This window comes from Dermacentor silvarum, chromosome 9 (assembly GCF_013339745.2).
Source record: "Dermacentor silvarum isolate Dsil-2018 chromosome 9, BIME_Dsil_1.4, whole genome shotgun sequence".
In the NCBI taxonomy this organism is placed as follows: Eukaryota; Metazoa; Arthropoda; class Arachnida; order Ixodida; family Ixodidae; genus Dermacentor; species Dermacentor silvarum.
Window position 1 is genome coordinate 142,735,926 of NC_051162.1, and position 18,204 is coordinate 142,754,129.

An 18,204-nucleotide genomic window follows, 5' to 3' on the forward strand; every position below is an offset into this window, starting at 1 on the left:
AACTAATGCCGATAAAACTACTATCCTTACTGCGTATAGCTGTCTACTAATTTGCTATCACACTCTGTGCTCCGCCTTTCGGGCGAAAGTGCGACTTTTTTGAACATATCATTTTCACTCGCCGTGCATATTTCCTTGAATGAAACCACTTTTTTAGTTGTTATCAACACGAGTTTCGTAAATCTTGTCCTTGTGAAACACAACCGATAGCATTTAATAATTTCTTGCATGTGATTTCGGACTCGGGATTTTGTGAAGGGTTGCATTTTTTTTACTTTTCTTAGGCCTTTGACAAAGGAAATCACTACTTATCTATAAGCTCAGCCTTTTAAATATTCATCATTTAATATTGAGATGGACGTGTAGATTTCTTTATATTAGTACCCAATTGTTAGCTATCACTGACAATGACTCTTCAGAGGTACGATATAATGGAGTGTACCACAAAGCTCTGTATTGGAGCCTTTACTTCTCCTAACTGTTCCTCATTTACCTAATATTAACGACCTACATAATCAAATCAACTAGTTCTGTTGATTTGCCGACTATTTCGCAATTCACTGGAAGATAACTAATGATTCTGATATGGTGACATTACAATAAGATCTAGAGAACGTCACAACCAGGTGCTCCCGCTGGCACATGCATGTTAACACCTCAAGGTGTAAATTCACGAGAATCTCACTCAGTCAAGTCTCTTTTTCTTATTAGCACCATAACAACTCCTCACTTGAATCAGTATGAGTTTATGAATGCCTCGGTGTGCACATTGCAAGTATTCCCTTGTAGAAACGACATATTGAACACAGTACATCAAAATCAAACATAATGATGGTCTACCTGTGACGTACTTTTCTCCTTGCACCTTCGTCTGTGACAAAATCACTGACGATTACGATACTCCCTAATGCGAAATTTCAGCGCATCTGTATACGTGTTTTCATTTCGCGATATATTGGCTGCCGCGGACTATATGTCTCGTGCTGCACGCTCCAAAGATAGAGAATTGTGCGAACATTGTTTAGGAGCGTAATCGTCAGGATACGCTACGAATGTGGCTTTACTGCTTAAATATGACCCTTTTGACCTCGAGAAGAGTGTCCCAGTCTGGCGTCGAACTGTGTTCATAAAGAGAGAAAGAAATCACCAAGCGCTCAGCATTTGATGTCAGGAAGACCTTTATTTCTTGCCAGGCGGAGCGTCTTCCGGAAACCACAGAGTCAGTTTTATGCTCCACGCCAGGGAGCTGCTCTGCCGTGGCGGTCACCGTGACACAGTTCAAACCAGCTTCGCGCTCTCTTCTACGGTCGCCGTTCCTGTCACCGTTCCGCTCCGCGTTGTAGTCGCCGTTGCGCTCTCCTTTGCGGCGGCGGCAGGGCTGAGCACAGCTACTGGAATGCGAAGCCCTTCTTGCACTTTGGCGAAGTTCAAGAATATATCTTGCAGAGTGTTCTCTCCGACGAGAACGTGCTCGAGCTCGAAGTCTTTCTGGAGCTTCTCGATCTTGGTGAACAGCTTGCTCCAAGGTATTCTATCTGCCAGGTGATAGCTGAGCAGGTTCTGGGTGAAAAACAACATGCGATGAGAGCACTAGACGTTATAATGGGAAATTTGTGCCATCTATACCAAAAAAACGCAACATATTTCCCAAATCCCCCATACATAATGATACTCCACGAAACATACTGGATCCTATGTAGAAATTTATAATTTGACCGTTTATCATATGGGATGATTGGAAATGTGAGTTAAACCTAATCCCTTTAGTCTTACATTTAACCTATTTTATCAGCCTGGAATTTTGCGTTTAAACTTCAGTATTACCCGATATTCTTTGTAAAGAAAAAGGAATATTACGAATTCTGGACATGAACAACCGAGGACTCCAGTCGGAGTGAGCAAGAAAACGCGAATAAAGAGACATTTTTCAGTAATTATAAGATAAGTTTTGTTTAGGTAAGCAAACAGGTAACCTTTTACCGATGACGCAACTTACAATATGTAATGGCAGCTTTTATATCTGCGATTGAATTCAACAAGCTATTCTTTCGCAAGTATTCTTTATACCTTTAATTATAATTTTACCAAGATCACATTTGGCTAGCATTCGCAGTAACCAACCATTAGGCTGTAAAATTTCTTTTTGTTTGAAAAGGTGCTCAACATTTATTGGAATGTTAAGAAACCTCACAAATACAAATTCAAAAAATTATGCGGAAAAAAAGTGAGTTCCAGCAAAAGTACTCCAAGAAATTACATTTTAAAAGTGCCCATAGATGTTTTATGCACTCTGTTTGCGTCTTGTGTAAAGTGCACGTGTACAGCATTGATGCCTACCGCATCCGCCTAAATTTTGTAGTATTTTACGACAATTGTGCCTAGTTCGAGGATATGCCGCCATACCAGGCACAAGCCAAGCTAGGCGGTACTGTTACAGATTTCGTTGTGCCCTATGTCCGACTGGCATTCTGAGCAGTGACCCCATTTTCTAAGAGGATTTTGAACATTGGCTCTCTAGAGAAGATTTGAATAGAGCGATGTGTGCGACACAGTGGCGGCAACGCTCACGTAGAAATACTCGCCACTGTTTTCAATAAGTGTGGTTTATGCTATCGGTAACATTGCTGCAATAAATGTAACAATAACACTGTCACCACTATCGTTATCACAATTGTCGCAGTTGTGGCTATCACGCACGTTGCCTATTGCAGTCCGAACGCGTAGACGCAAGATTTGCGTACCACATAAGTGCGGAAAACTATATATATATATATATATATATATATATGTATGTATGTATATGAACGAGAACAAAGGGAACCGAGGGGTCCAATTTTTATTAATCATCAGAAGCCAACAACCAATGACAACAAGGACAACATAGGGGGAATTACTTGCACTTACTAATGGATATAAAAAACGATAAATTATTGAAAATGAAAATGGATGCAAAAAAACAACTGGCCGCAGTTGGGGAACGAACCCACGTCTTCGCATTACGCGTGTGATGCTCTCCCCATTGAGCTACGCGACGCCGTTTTCCTATCCACTTTCTGGGGTATTTGCGTCTTACAACTAGAGCTAAACCTGGGAGTGTTAGCCAGTGCCACCACTCCCAAAGCTTGGCGGCGGATGTGGAACATTCTTTCTGCCGCAGGCGTCACGAGTACGTGATCTTTTTGGGTCAGGGCAACTGGTCAATAAACGCACATATGCTACCTGAAGGCGTCAATGTTGCCGGATTCGAGCCCTCGTTATGTAATGAACGAGAACAAAGGGAACCGAGAAGCCCGATTTTTATGAATCATAAGAAGCCAACAAACAATGACACCAAGGACAACATAGGGGAAATTACTTGTACTTATTAATTGATATAAAGAAATGATAAATTAATGAAAATGCAAATGGATGAAGAAACAACTGGCCGCAGGTGGGGAACGAACCCACATATTCGCATTACGCGTGAGATGCTCTCGCGATTCAGCTACCGCGGCGTCGTTTTCCCATCCAGTTTATGGGTATTTGTGTCTTACAACTGGAACTAACCCTGGAAGTGTTAGCCTGAAGTAGACACCTGTAGTATACACATAGTCCGAGGAAACGCTTGGTAGTTTTTTTTTTCTCGTGGCTTAGGTAACTTTCAACTGCCGGGATCTTTTCGGGATCAGGGCGGACGCCTTCAGCACTGACAATGTGTCCGGTATGCCGCCAGCATATCGATAACAAAAAGACGCCCGCTGCATCATTGCTGTGTTCCTAAGAACCGCCACAACACAAGCGTCAGGCAGGGACCCATAAAGAAACGCTGCGCCTCACGTGCTCTGGCCACGTGCTGACAGATCACCGGCGGCTTGTGCTCGAGAAGCCGATGAATAGCACGTGACAGGAGGCGACGAAGAAGAGAACGACGTTCTAAGAAGCGGTGCTCGAAGGACCTTTGATTGAGGGTTGATTCTCTTGAGTTAACGGGCACTGGTTCGCCCTGAATAAACCAGGTTTCTTAGAAGATGTCATAACGGTTGGTAACATTTTCGGTGGGAGTGCTGGGTATGATTCCAAGCCCCACACACGTCATGGAAGCTAGCCCGAATGACTGACGTTTGCAGTGAACGGAATTATTACCGGTCTATCAACGCACAATTCGTCGCATACGAGGTGAGGCCCCCTAGTCTGGTCCTCTCGCCGATTCACCCAGAGCAGCGGCGGCGGTCAGCATATGTGCCAGTGCTATGGCTACTCAAGTGACTTCGCCTCACGACGTAGACTCACCCCGGACGCCAAAATTCGAGGACGCCGAGGATTCGAGGACGCTGAGGACGAGGACGCTGAGGACGAGGACGCCGAGGGCTGGCTCGAGGACACCGAGGACTGGCTGGAGGAACCCGAGGACTGGCTCGGAAACTTCGAGCGTGTCGCCAGATGCGACGGCTGGGACGAAACGAGGAAGCTCAGTTATGTGTGCTTCGCACTGGAGGAATCTGCACGCACGTGCTTTCAAAACCACGAAGCATCGTTCTCGTCGTGGGATGGCTTCCGACGAGAGCTGCTCGCTACTTACCCGAGCACGGACCGCAGAGAGAGGGCAGAAGCTGCTCTTCAGGCGAGCAATCAAAGAAGCAATGAAAGTGTGCCCATGTACATTAAAGACATTTCCCACATCTTCTGCCGAGCCAACCCGAACATGACCGAGGACAGGAAATTGCAGCACCTAATACGCGGTGTGAAGCAGGAGCTCTTTGCCGGCTTGCTTCATAATTCAACCCGCACCTCCACCAGAAATGTAACCAACAGTTACAACCACAGCTGGTTTATTCAGGGCGAACCTGTGCCCGTTAACTCAAGCGACTCAAACCTCAGTCAGAGGCCCTTCGAGCGTCGCTTCTTAGAACGTCGTTCTCTTCTTCGTCGCTGCCAGTCACGTGCCATTCTTCCGATTCTCGAGCGCAAGCCGCCGGTGGTCTGTCAGCACGTGGCCTGGGCACGTGCGGCGCAGCGTTTCCTTACGGTGCCTTGCCTGACGCTTTTGTTGTGACAGTTTTTAGGAACACAGCTATGATGCGGCGGGCGCCTTTTCGTTCTCGGTATGCTGGCGGTAATATATATATATATATATATATATATATATATATATATATATATATATATATCTTGTGAGACAAGGTTTAGGCAGTCAGACTCTCCTTTATTCTCCCGAGCGAGAGCCCCGCTACCAGGCCCCAAAACGGTGATGATGAGAATGTACAGATGAGAATATGAAGCGTATGAATAATGCTCACACTAATTTCCCCGCGCGCGCAAGCGGCCAGCCAGGCCGCGACTCAGCCAGGAGGGAGGCGCCGAACGAATCGTTTGAGACGCGAAACGTGAACGATCTCTGAACCACGATAACGATGGTCGGAAGAAACCTCGATGGGAGTAACGCGATAGTTCACTGGGGATGTTTGTTCATTAATAATGTAGGGGCCAAGAAAGCGCGATTCAAACTTCTCACACAAACCGGGTGTACGAGTGGGCGTCCAAAGGAGCACTTCATCTCCAGGACGATAGGAGACGTCGCGACGAGAGATGTCGTAACGTTGCTTGCGGTCGAGTTGACTGACTTCTGTGTTGAAGCGAGCACGGTCACGACATTCGTCAAGTCGCGAGACGAACTGTTCTGGTATACTGGCCGAGGTGTTAGTTGGGGCAGATAAGAAAGCGGCGTCGATGGTGAATGTCGGCGAACGGCCGTAAACGAGGTAGAAGGGAGAGTACCCTGTAGTCCGCTGGATGGCAGTGTTGTGAGCAAACGTCACAAAAGGTAAAAGTTTGTCCCAGTTGTCGTGGCTTGGCCCGATATACATTGCTATCATATCTGTTAACGTGCGATGAAATCGCTCTGTTAAGCCATTTGTCTGGGGGTGGTACGCGGATGTCGTCTTATGAACTGTGCCACATGCTCTGAGTACTTCTTCGATCATTGTTGACATGAAACTCTTGCCGCGATCACTCAACAGTACACGAGGTGCACCATGACGCAGCACAATGGCATCCAGAAAGAAGCCGGCAACGTCTGAGGCGGAACTAGAGCGTAGAGGTGCGGTCTCTGCGTACCGTGTGAGGTGGTCGACAGCTGTCACGATCCATCGATAACCTGCTGGCGTCATGGGTAGAGGTCCGACCAGGTCAATTCCAACGATGGCAAAAGGTGTCTCGGGACATGGGATGGGCTGCAAAAGGCCAGCAGGAGGTGAAGTCGGTCGTTTCCGCCGTTGACACTGGACGCAAGAAGCGACGTACTTGGCCACAAAGGTAGACATGCCCGGCCAAAAGAAACGGCTCCTAACGCGGTGGTATGTTTTGTGGAAACCCAGGTGGCCAGCGGATGGGTCGTCGTGAAAGGCTTCAAGGATTTGCGTGCGCATCGAACGTGGAAGAACAGGTACCCAGCGGTGGCCGTCGGTGTTGTAAATGTAGCGGTGCAACACGTCGTTGTCGAGCTTAAATAGTCGCAGTTGTCGACGTAATCGGGCATTTGGTGCAGAAATAGTACCGCAGAGGCGTTGGATGATGCTGCTGCAGTAGGGATCAGAACGTTGACACGAGGCGAACTGAGTTCCGCGATTAGAAGATGGCGTGTCAGTAACCGCTAGAGGTAATAACGTAAGTGGAGACTTAGTCGCATTATCAAGTGGTGAGCAATGGAGAGACGTGCTCGAAGATAATAGTGGCAGGGGGCAGCGAGACAAAGCGTCGGCATCTTGATGCTTTTTTCCAGACTTGTAGACAACGTCGAAATCGTACTCTTGTAATCGGACCACCCAGCGACCAAGGCGTCCAGACAAATTTTTCATTGACGACAACCAGCATAAGGCATGGTGGTCGGTTATGACTGTGAAGTGGCGTCCATAAAGATATGGTCGAAACTTTTGTATGGCCCAAACTACTGCAAGGCATTCCTGTTCTGTTATCGAGTAGTTCTTTTCGGCAGCCGTTAATGCGCGACTGGCATAAGCAACGACTCTCTCTCGTGTAGTGGTATCACGCTGTAGAAGGACAGCACCGATCCCATGGCCACTAGCGTCGGTGTGCAAACAAGTTGGTGCGTTCTCATCGAAGTGACTCAGGACGGGGTCGGATGTCAAGGCTTGCTTGAGGGCTTGGAAAGAAAGCTCGCAGTCGTCTGTCCAAGTGAGAGCAGTGCCCGACGTCAGCAACTTGTGCAGCGGCGATGCCATAGCAGCAAAATGACTGATGAAGCGGCGGAAGTAGGATGCCAGGCCCAAGAAGCTTCTTAATTGTTTTTGATTTTCGGGGCGAGGGAAGCGAAGCACGGCAGCAACCTTGTCGGGATCTGGTCGAACGCCATCTTTACTGATAAGGTGCCCCAACACTTTGATGTTCTGTCGGGCAAAATGGCATTTTTTTGTGTTGAGTTGGAGTCCAGCGTTGGAAATGCATGTGAAAACTTCGTCCAAACGCTCAAGATGCTGACGAAAAGTTGTAGAAAAAATAACTATGTCATCTAAATAACACAGACAGGTCTTCCACTTAAGGCCGCGTAAAACTGTATCGATCATGCGTTCAAATGTTGCAGGAGCATTACATAAACCGAAGGGCATGACGTTGAATTCGTAAAGCCCATCAGGCGTTGCAAAGGCTGTCTTGCTCTTGTCCGCTTCGTCCATGGGTATTTGCCAGTACCCAGATCGCAGGTCTAGACTTGAGAAATATTCAGCGCCCTGGAGGGAGTCAATGGCATCGTCGATTCTTGGCATCGGATATACGTCTTTGCGCGTGATCTTATTAAGTGCTCGATAATCGACGCAAAATCGTACAGAGCCGTCTTTCTTGCGGACCAACACAACAGGAGACGACCAAGAACTGGACGATGGCCGAATGATGTCTCGTTTAAGCATGTCGTCAACGTTGTCCGCAATGATTTTCCGCTCTACGGAAGACACGCGATACGGGCGGCGGCGTACAATAGAACTGCCTTCGGTTTCAATGCGATGCACTGCGACAGAAGTGCGTCCCAGAAGTTTGGAGTTAACGTCAAATAAGGCGCTGTGTTTTTGCAGTAGGGCCAAAAGGTCTTCTTTCTGGGCAGCAGTCAAATCGGGATTTATCGCGTCCTTTAGAGCAGTGGCAGCAGCATGATCATCAGTAGTGGTAGACAAAGGTGGTGATTCGGTGTGAAGAGGTACTAGCGAAAGAGGTTCGGTGTCAGTAAAGCAAGACACAGTGGTGCCCTGGGAGAGCACAACTGGCGAAGAAGTAGGGTTATGAACAGCGACGAACGTTCTACCGTCCTGAAAACGCACCAGGCTAGGAGTAATGCTAAGCCCACCAGAGATGCAGTGACTGCTGGGTGCAAGAAACACATCACCATTAACAATAGTGTCGGAAGTCAGCGTTAAGATATGCTCATTGCCCGCGGGAATTAAACAATCGGTAGACGTGACCGAAACGTAGTGTGTGAGCATCGACAGCGAACGAAGATTCAGTGTCTGTCATATGAATAGTGCGCTGGCGACAAGAGATGAAAGCTGACGCTGAGGACAGGAAGTCCCATCCCAAAATCATGGCGTAGGTACACGAAGATAGCACGGCAAACTGAATGTGGTGAAGGATACCATCAATGAAAACACGTGCAGTGCAAACACCGGAAGGCTGAACAAGAACTGCATTAGCACAACGAAGGGGAGGGCCATTATATGGTGTCTTCACTTTTCGCAATCGAGAACACAAGTCAGTACTAATAACCGAAAGCGATGCACCCGTGTCAACCAAGGCTTCAGTCCGTATACCTTCAACAAACACCACAAGTACATTTGACGGGCGCATCGGAGGAGTTTCACGTTGTCCAATGGATGCAGCTTTCCCTCCTGAAGCTGCACAATTTAGTTTTCCGGGCGGTGATCGGAGGACGAAGTAGCCGGTCGAAGAGGGGAAGAGGAGCGCCGCATCGGTGATGGAGAGCGACGGCGCGAGAAACGCAATGAACCGGCAGCGTTGAATTCCTGGGGAGATGGGGAACGTCGCGGATAATAATCGTAGTAAGAACGCCGCCGTTGTGGGATCGGGCCAGAAAACTCATCCCTCTCAAACCCGTCATAGCCACGCCTTTCATCTTGCTGACGGCGTCGGCAAAACCTTGAAATGTGGCCACGGATGCCGCAATAGTAGCAAACAGGTCGAGGTGGGCTCCATGCGTTGTAAGATTCATGAGGTGGTGGTCGCGCAGTGATGGGATTCAGGGACCCGTGCATTGCAGGCGGCTGCTGTGGTGGCTGCTGCAAGGGTGGCACCAGGGAGGCAACCTGAGCATAAGTTGGCGTAGGTGCCTGCTGTGGTGGCTGCCGGGAGGGTGGCACTATAGAGGCAACCTGGGCGTAAGTGGGCGTAGGGATGGGTTGCGGGCTCGAGACTTGTGGACAGGTCACGGCAGCTATCTCTTCCCTCACGATATGGCGGAGGCCGGCACCAGGAGTAGACATATGGACCTCAGGAGGGGTAGACGATGCGTGGGCGTGCAGTTCCTCACGGATGATGGAGCGAATGAGGGCACGTAGTTCGCTGTCGTTGAACGCCTTGAAATCAGAAGTGTCAGGGTGTAAGCGAAGCATATTAAGCTCATCTAGGCGCTGACACGTACTGATGACGTCAGCGATGGTAGTGGGGTTCAGCACGACAAGAGCATTAAATGCCAGAGTCCCAATACCCTTGAGCAGGTGGCGTACACGGTCACGCTCTGGCATCGAGGTGTTCACGCGGCGGCAGAGGGTGAGCACGTCCTCTATGTACGAAGTGTACGACTCGCCCGAGCGCTGGATACGCTCAGCAAGCTTCTTCTGGGCAATATCTGAGCGGACAGAAGAGTTCGCGAAAATCTGGCGTAGGTGGTGCTTAAACGTGCTCCAGTTGACGAAATCGAGCTCGTGGTTAGAAAACCAAGTTCTTGCGACGCCGGTGAGGTAGAAGGCGACGTGCCTAAGTTTTTCAGATTCGTTCCAGTGGTTAAAGTCACTCACGCGCTCGTATAGCTCCAACCAGTCTTCAACGTCTTCACCGGGAAGTCCAGCAAACACCGGTGGATCCTTCTGAGGGGTGGTGACCGTCCAAGCAGGGGTTCCCGCCGGAGCAGGCAAGGTGGATGTCGCGGTAGTGGCCTGCTGGTCTTGAGACATGGTCGAGTGTAGTTGGTAGAGGCGGCGACCCGAGCGGAGCTCCAGGGATGTAGCGTAAGTGAAGCTGGAGAGAGACCGGCAGCGAGAGGGCGAAGGAACCGGACAGCAGACTCCACCACTTGTGAGACAAGGTTTAGGCAGTCAGACTCTCCTTTATTCTCCCGAGGGAGAGCCCCGCTACCAGGCCCCAAAACGGTGATGATGAGAATGTACAGATGAGAATATGAAGCGTATGAATAATGCTCACAATATATATATATATATATATATATATATATATATATTATGACGTCTCTGTTGGCACGACGTTTATTCGGCCCGAGTACTCGGCAGCGAACCAGCAAAAGCACACACCCGATGATGATGATCACACATAACTGAAGATGAGGATCGCGCAACGTAGGATGATGATGATAATATACAGATGAAGAAGACGTGCGTAATAAACGCCCACACTAATTTCCCCCCCACGTGGAAGCGGCCATCCTGGCCGCAAGTCAAGGCGACGAAGACCGCCGCGTGAACGGTTTCATGCGGGAGACATGAACGACCTCGGTGCTGCGACAACGGCGGTCTGTGGCGGCGACAACAGGAGTCACGCGATAATTGACGGGTGATGTCTGCTCCAGGACGATGTAGGGCCCGATGAAACGCGGCTGGAACTTGTCGCACAAACCAGGCGTGCGAAGGGGCGTCAATAGAAGTATTTCGTCACCAGGTCGGAAGGACACAACGCGATGGAGGGTGTCATAAATGATCTTCCGGTCGTGTTGCCTGGCCGCCGTGTTGACGCGAGCACGCTGGCGACACTGGGCGAGTCGTGAAAGGAATTCTTCGCTAGACGATGCAGATGGATTGACAGGAGCATCGAAGAAAGAAACGTCTAGAAGGGAAGTAGGCGACCGTCCGTAAACTAAGTAAAATGGCGAGTAGCCGGTGGTACGCTGAACGGCCGTGTTGTAGGCGAAAGTGACGAACGGTAGAAGCTTGTCCCAATTCTTGTGATCAGGCTGAATATATACGGCGATCATGTCGGCAAGCGTGCGATGAAATCGCTCTGTCAAGCCGTTAGTCTGTGGATGGTAACTCGACGCTGTTTTGTGGGTGGTACCAGAGGCGCGCAGGACTTCGTTTAAAAGTTGCGAGAGAAAGACCTTTCCACGGTCGCTGAGCAGTACTCGAGGAGCACCATGGCGCAGAATTATAGCTTGAAGGACGAAGTCGGCAACCTCCGAAGCTGAGCCAGTGATCACTGATGTTGTCTCAGCGTAGCGCGTCAGGTGGTCGATGGCGGTCACTATCCACCGATTTCCAGCTGCAGTAACAGGAAGGGGCCCGTAAAGGTCGATACCAACAACCTCAAATGGTGCGTCAGGACACGGAATAGGCAGTAATTCGCCGGCAGGAGCAGAGGTTGGGAGTTTGCGACGCTGACACGGAGAACAGGAACCGACGTATCTCGCCACACTAGTAGAAAGGCCAGGCCAATAGTAACGGCTTCGAATGCGATCGTAGGTTTTGTGGAAACCGAGATGGCCAGCAGTCATGTCATCGTGGAATGCTCTGAGGACATGGGCTCGAAGAGAGCGTGGTAGAACGGGCACCCAGCGTTGACCGTCAAGGTGGTAAATGCGCCGATACAGCACGTGATTGTTCAGCTTGAATTGTGCGAGTTGGCGTCGAAGCCGCGCGTTAGGTGGGCGAGAAGCGCCAGAGAGGTGGTCTATCATACGCCGACAATATGGGTCAGCCCTTTGGCGAAATGCAAATGTTTGATCGTCGTCCGGAGAAAGGCGGTCTATGGTGGCTAGAGAGGAAACCGGCGCAGAAGTGACATCCGAAGAGCTGCTTTGCGACGCAGTTGCCGAGGTGTCAAGTGGGTGCGCAGGAAGCGGGCAACGAGAAAGAGCGTCAGCATCTTGGTGTTTTTTGCCTGACTTATGAATAATGTCAAAGTCATATTCTTGCAGGCGGAGAACCCAGCGACCCAGCCGTCCAGTCAAGTTCTTGAGAGTGGAGAGCCAGCATAATGCGTGGTGGTCCGTAACAATTGTAAAATGACGCCCGTGCAAATAGGGACGAAACTTCTGTACGGACCAAACAATCGCCAGGCACTCCTGCTCAGTTATTGTATAGTTCTTCTCGGCATCGGTGAGTACGCGGCTGGCGTATGCAACGACTCTCTCGTGCGAAGAGTTGTTGCGTTGCAGAAGAATGGCACCGATGCCGTGGCCGCTAGCGTCTGTGTGCAAGAGAGTCGGTGCAGTCTCATCAAAATGGCAAAGCACAGGTTCAGACGTGAGGGCGCCCTTCAACATGCCAAAGGCTGCTTCACAATCTTGAGACCAGTGAAAGGGTACACCGGAAGCAAGTAGTTTGTGTAGTGGCGCAGCGATGGAGGCAAAGTTCCGTATAAAGCGACGGAAATAAGAAGCGAGGCCAAGGAAGCTTCGCAAGTCTTTAGGCTTTTCTGGGCGAGGGAAGCGAAGGACCGCAGCAATCTTGTCAGGGTCAGGACGTATGCCCTCCTTGCTCACGACATGCCCCAGGACCTTAATAGATCTGCTGGCGAAATGGCATTTCTTCGTGTTGAGCTGAAGACCAGCGTCGGCAAGGCACGTCAGAACTTCATCTAAGCGTTGCAGGTGCTGAGGAAATGTGGATGAAAAGACGACAATGTCATCCAGGTAGCAGAGGCAAGTTTTCCATTTCAGGCCACGCAGCACGGTATCAATCATGCGTTCAAAAGTCGCAGGTGCATTGCATAGCCCGAAAGGCATGACGTTGAATTCGTAAAGTCCATCAGGGGTGGCAAACGCTGTTTTTTCTTTATCGTCTTCGTGCATGGGAATTTGCCAATAGCCAGAACGCAGATCGAGGCTCGAAAAGTATTCTGCACCTTGTAGTGAATCAAGGGCGTCGTCAATGCGAGGCATAGGGTATACGTCCTTTCGAGTGATCTTATTGAGGGCCCGGTAATCGACGCAAAAACGCACGGAACCGTCTTTTTTTCGCACCAAAACAACCGGAGATGACCAAGGGCTAGCTGAGGGCCGGATGACCTTCTGTTGTAACATGTCCGCGACATTTTCTTCTATGATTTTCCGCTCGGCTAGGGACACGCGGTACGGGCGTCGGCGCACTATCGACGCTTCGTCTGTCTGAATGCGATGCGCTGCAGCTGTGGTTTGGCCCAGAGTCGACGAATGGACATCAAATAAATTTGCGTGTTTGTTCAACAAAGCAAGCAGCTGCTGCATATGTGAAGGTGGCAAGTCACTGCTGATGGCTGCAGTAAGGCGGAGGGAGAAGCAGTAGCACAAGTAGAAGGGTCTTTGGAAGACATAGTCGTAAGGGGCACGACGCATACAGGCCCTGGGTCGGCCGCGCAAGCCACTGTGGTGCTTTGCGGAAGGAGAATTTTCTCCGATGTCGCGTTCGTGGCGGTGACAAGCGCCGAGCCATTGTAAAATCGAACCACACCTGGCGCAAAAGCGATGCCTTTATGAAGGCAACGGGAAGAGGGCAAGACCAAGACGTCACCATGGTCGATATCGGTCGACATAATGGTAATAATGCGCTGTCGGCCGGGAGGCAGTTCGGTATCTTCCGCAGCGAGCAGGCGCAACGGCGTGTACCTGTCTTCCCCAAGTAAGTAGTCGGTGTCCGTAAGATGGACGACGCGTTGGCCACAACAAATAGCCGCGGAAGCAGAAGAGAGAAAATCCCACCCTAAAATAAGTTGATGAGCGCACGGGGACAGCACAGCTAATTGTATATGGTGCAGGATATCATCGATCAGGACACGGGCAGTGCAAAGAGCGGAAGGTCGAACAGGGTCTCCTTGGGCTGCAACTAGCGTCGGTCCATCGTATGGCGTCGTGACTTTTCTGAGACGGGAACATAAATCAGCGTGAATAACAGAAATTGTCGCACCTGTGTCCACCAAAGCATCGACGGGCACTCCTTGGACAAACACCGAGAGCATATTGGACGGGCGCGCTGGAGGAATATCAGTCCTGGTGTCGTATGCAGTTTGTCCTCCAAAAACTGCATCGCTTAGTTTTCCGGACGAATGTTAGAGTTGAGGGAGACGGGCCGTAGTGGTGACGTGGAGCGGCGGAACGGCGAAGGGGAGCGGCGTCTGGCTGAACGGTAAGTGCTTCGGTCTTCAGTCGATGCGGGCGGAGAAGTAGAGCGGAGCGGAGGTGAAGAGAAACGCCGGCGTTGGGAAGAGACTCCACCGGAAAAGTTGCGTTCGGAGATGTCGTATCCCCGACGCTCGTCCTGCTGGCGCTTGCGGCAGAAACGTGAAATATGGCCGCGATAGCCGCAGTAATAGCACGTGGGACGTGACGGACGCCATGGCGGATAGTACAGGGGGCTAGGTGATCCGGGAGTCAGTGCAGTCAAATGGGCTGATGAAAGCTCGGGCGGCATCGACGAAATGTTTACTGGAGGCGCGGCAGCAACCGACGCGTACGTGCGCAGCGGCACCGTGGAGTTGACGTTGCCTGGAGGCGTGGCAGCAACTTCCGCGTACGTTGGCAGGGGACGAGAGACGGAGGGTTGCACGCGCGTGGAGCAGGTCAAGGACGCCAGTTCATCCCTGATGATGTCACGCAAGGCTGCGCTAGAAGGCGCGCTGGGGCACACGGATGGTGACGACAAGCCCATTGACTGTAATTCTTCGCGTATCATTGCTCGTATCACGACACGCAGATGTGGGTCCGCCGTAGAAGAATAGTCACCAACGTCCGGCTGAAGGCGAACAGACTCGAGTTCGTCCAGGCGCTGACACGTTGTAACAACGTCAGCGATTGTAGCGGGGTTCTTAATGGCAAGGGCATTGAAGGCGACTGATCTAATGCCTTTCAGAATGTGGCGCACTTTGTCTGACTCTGGCATAGATGAACTCATACGGCGGCAAAGCGCAAGAACATCCTCTATGTACGATGTGTAAGACTCGCCTGGCTGTTGTTGGCGAGTATCGAGGGTTTTCTTTGCGATGGTAGAACGAACGGCCGGTGTACCAAATACTTGGCGCAGCCGCTGCTTGAAGGCAGCCCAGTCAGTAAAGTCGATCTCGTGGTTGAAGAACCATGTCTTCGCCACACCCGTCAGGTAGAAGGAGACGTGGCGGAGCTTGTTAAGGTCGTCCCAACGATTAGCGGAACTGACTCGCTCGTAGTCGTCGAGCCAGTCCTCCACATCTTCTTCACGAAGACCAGCGAAGAGATGGGGGTCACGCTGGTGGCTGCTGAGGATGTAAGGGGTGGCTGGTGGTGTCAGAACGGTAGCGGTAGAAGTGGAAGGTGGTGCGTCCTCAGACATGCTAGCGGACAGTGGGCCCAAGCGGCGGCCTGAACGTAGCTCCAGGGGGTAGACTGAGCGGGCAGAGGACTGAGGATCGAAGAGCAACTCCACCACTTATGACGTCTCTGTTGGCACGACGTTTATTCGGCCCGAGTACTCGGCAGCGAACCAGCAAAAGCACACACCCGATGATGATGATCACACATAACTGAAGATGAGGATCGCGCAACGTAGGATGATGATGATAATATACAGATGAAGAAGACGTGCGTAATAAACGCCCACAATATATATATATATATATATATATATATCCTATACCTCATCGCTTCTGGGTACCCATGCAGAACCTTAAAAACCGAGCCGATACGTGTCAGCTAAACGTACCCTTTCTTTCGTAAAAATGAAAGAATAAGACCGCCGTACCTGGTGGTCATCTTTAAGTTGAATTCCGGTGAAGAGGTGCTCAACTGCCTTTTTCAGCATTTGAGTGCTGGCTACAGCAGTATGCTTCAGCAAGAGCTCGAGTCGGTAGCCTTGGCCAAACTTTTCCCGCAGGTGTTGGATAGTGCCCAGGCACATCATGCGGCCTTGGACCATGATCGTGGCGCGGTCGCAGGAAAACTCGCACTCATCCATGCTGCGTGTATTCAAAGTCGTAGGGAGCACAGTGTTACGTAGGCAACTACGTTCGAATGAAAAGAAGTTATGTTTTCAAAGCGAAGCTTTTTTTGGGGAATCGAGCCAGATTTTTCCAACAATGGCTGCTGCTGCTTTGCCGCATAGCTTTCTTATAATAATTACGTGCTCGATGGCGGCATCGAAAATCGGTCTCCTAGCCCAGCAGCCCGATGCACTAACCAGTAGTACGCAATCACTTGTTTTTTAACAGCGAAGCTGTTTAAGCCAGCGGTAATTTGTGGTGCGTAGTCGTGGAAGCCATGGACCCGGAGGAGGGGGAGGAGGAGACCCCGAGCGTGCGCACGCGGTCTCCTCCCCGCCAGCTCCCTGCCTTCCCGACCCCTGCCTCTCATCGCTCCGCGGTGCGCTGAGCCAGGAGAGAAAAAAAGGTGAAAGCTTGCACTAGGCTGCGCAAAGCTCAAGACACATCGAAGCTGGCCGATTGATATTGAGCGGCTAGCCTCCAACGCGTTCGGCGTCAGCAAGCAGCAGCGTTCTTGGCACGGCGCCAACCTTGGTTAGCCTGCCTGCGTTTGTGGCATGCCAGGAACGCTGTCGCTCGTAGGCGCCGACGCGTCCAGCGCTAGTCACGCGAAATGTCGCCACCGCGTTCGGCGTCGTCAAGCGACAGCGTTCTTGGCATTGTACGAAACTTGGTTAGCCTGCCTGCGTTTGTGGCATGCCAGGACCGCTGTCGCTCCTAGGCGTCCACGCGTCCAGCGCTAGTCACGCGAAATGTCGAGAAAGGGAAGGTACCTTCAAAAATTATCGCTCGAGAATACCTTCCTACATGCGTAGTTAGGTTAAACCAAGTTAAGACATAGCAGCAACCAAGTTCATACCTAGCAGTAGTATCCAGAAAGCTTCGTTGTGCCTAAGCTTTGCTCGACCGAGTGCAAACTTGCCTGTTTTTTTTCTATATTGCCTTGCTTGCAACTTCATAACAACTGAAAAAAATGGTAAAAACAAGGGTGACAACCACTCTGGCGTGGCCACGAATTTTGTAACATTTTTTCGTGTCGATCATCATAACAAATACAATTTTTCATTGAATAGATTCAGAGTGCAGCCCGTGTTTACCTCTTATACACGTGACACCGTCGATAAAACTTTCGTGTACAAGAGGTACGCTTGCATATGCATGCGCCTCTTGCATACGTTTCTTCTCCATCGCATCGTATAATATAGTTTCATGACAGCTGCCTCCGCATTACGATGCATATTCGCTTACGTGGCCTTCTCCTGGGATCTTTGGTGTCGTTATACAATGTCATGTGCTAGGTGGACGTGGAAAATGATACCTACGGGAAGTCCTACTCGCTCGATGGATATTAGGCTACAATCACACGCATACTTTAATCCTGCCAACGCCAATCAGAGCGACGGGGTGGCAAGACTTTAGTTGGAATGTTTCGGGAATCATTCGAGATGTTCAAACCATCGGAATGGACTGGAAATGGATTGGTGGAAACTGTCAAGCAAATGAAATGCAAATGGGATGGGAGCCTGAGATTCCGAAATGGAAATGTATGGGCACATGTTCCTGGAGGGTTCAATTTAATGTTTGGAGAGGACAAAACCGGTATATTTGCCAGTCAGGCAAAAATAGGCTTTCCCTATTCAATAAATCGTAAAACGGGATTTAGTACCATATCACCCAGTAATGACCAATAGAAGAGTATCTTTGCCTCAGGAGGAAAATAACGCTTCATGGTAGAGTTTAAAGGCTAGAAAAGAAGCCTGCCTCAGAATTCTGCATTAAGTGCACGTAGAGACAGCAAATTTTACTTTAAAGAATGATTCGATTTGACAAGAGAATGCGTGACCTACGACACAAGGATGGATGCCGAAAACCACTTCGCCAACGCTGATCTTGCATGAGTACACGGTATTCTGGAACGCCCGCCATGTTCTTTCCTTTTTGAAAATTGTAGAGTATTTAAACGATAAGACAACCACCTGTTAGAAAGATGTTCTGGAAAAAATACTGCTCGTTAGTGCACTAGTTAGTGCGAAACAAAGAATACCATCCTGCGTA

At 50.1% G+C, this 18,204-nt stretch overlaps 1 protein-coding gene across 1 annotated transcript in view; it reads right to left on the bottom strand.

Moving 5' to 3' along the window:
• Positions 1-1,174: 1,174 nt before the first annotated feature.
• LOC125940114 (phospholipid-transporting ATPase ABCA3-like) overlaps positions 1,175-18,204 on the bottom strand; it is a 42,704-nt gene continuing 25,674 nt past the window's right edge. Inside the window, exons 3-4 of the mRNA XM_049655801.1 lie at positions 15,912-16,125; positions 1,175-1,560 (exon numbers count right to left, since the gene is read on the bottom strand). Of these exons, the coding sequence (XP_049511758.1) occupies positions 1,279-1,560; positions 15,912-16,125 (496 nt within the window). The 3' untranslated portion in view covers positions 1,175-1,278. The remainder of the gene's footprint in view (positions 1,561-15,911; positions 16,126-18,204) is intronic.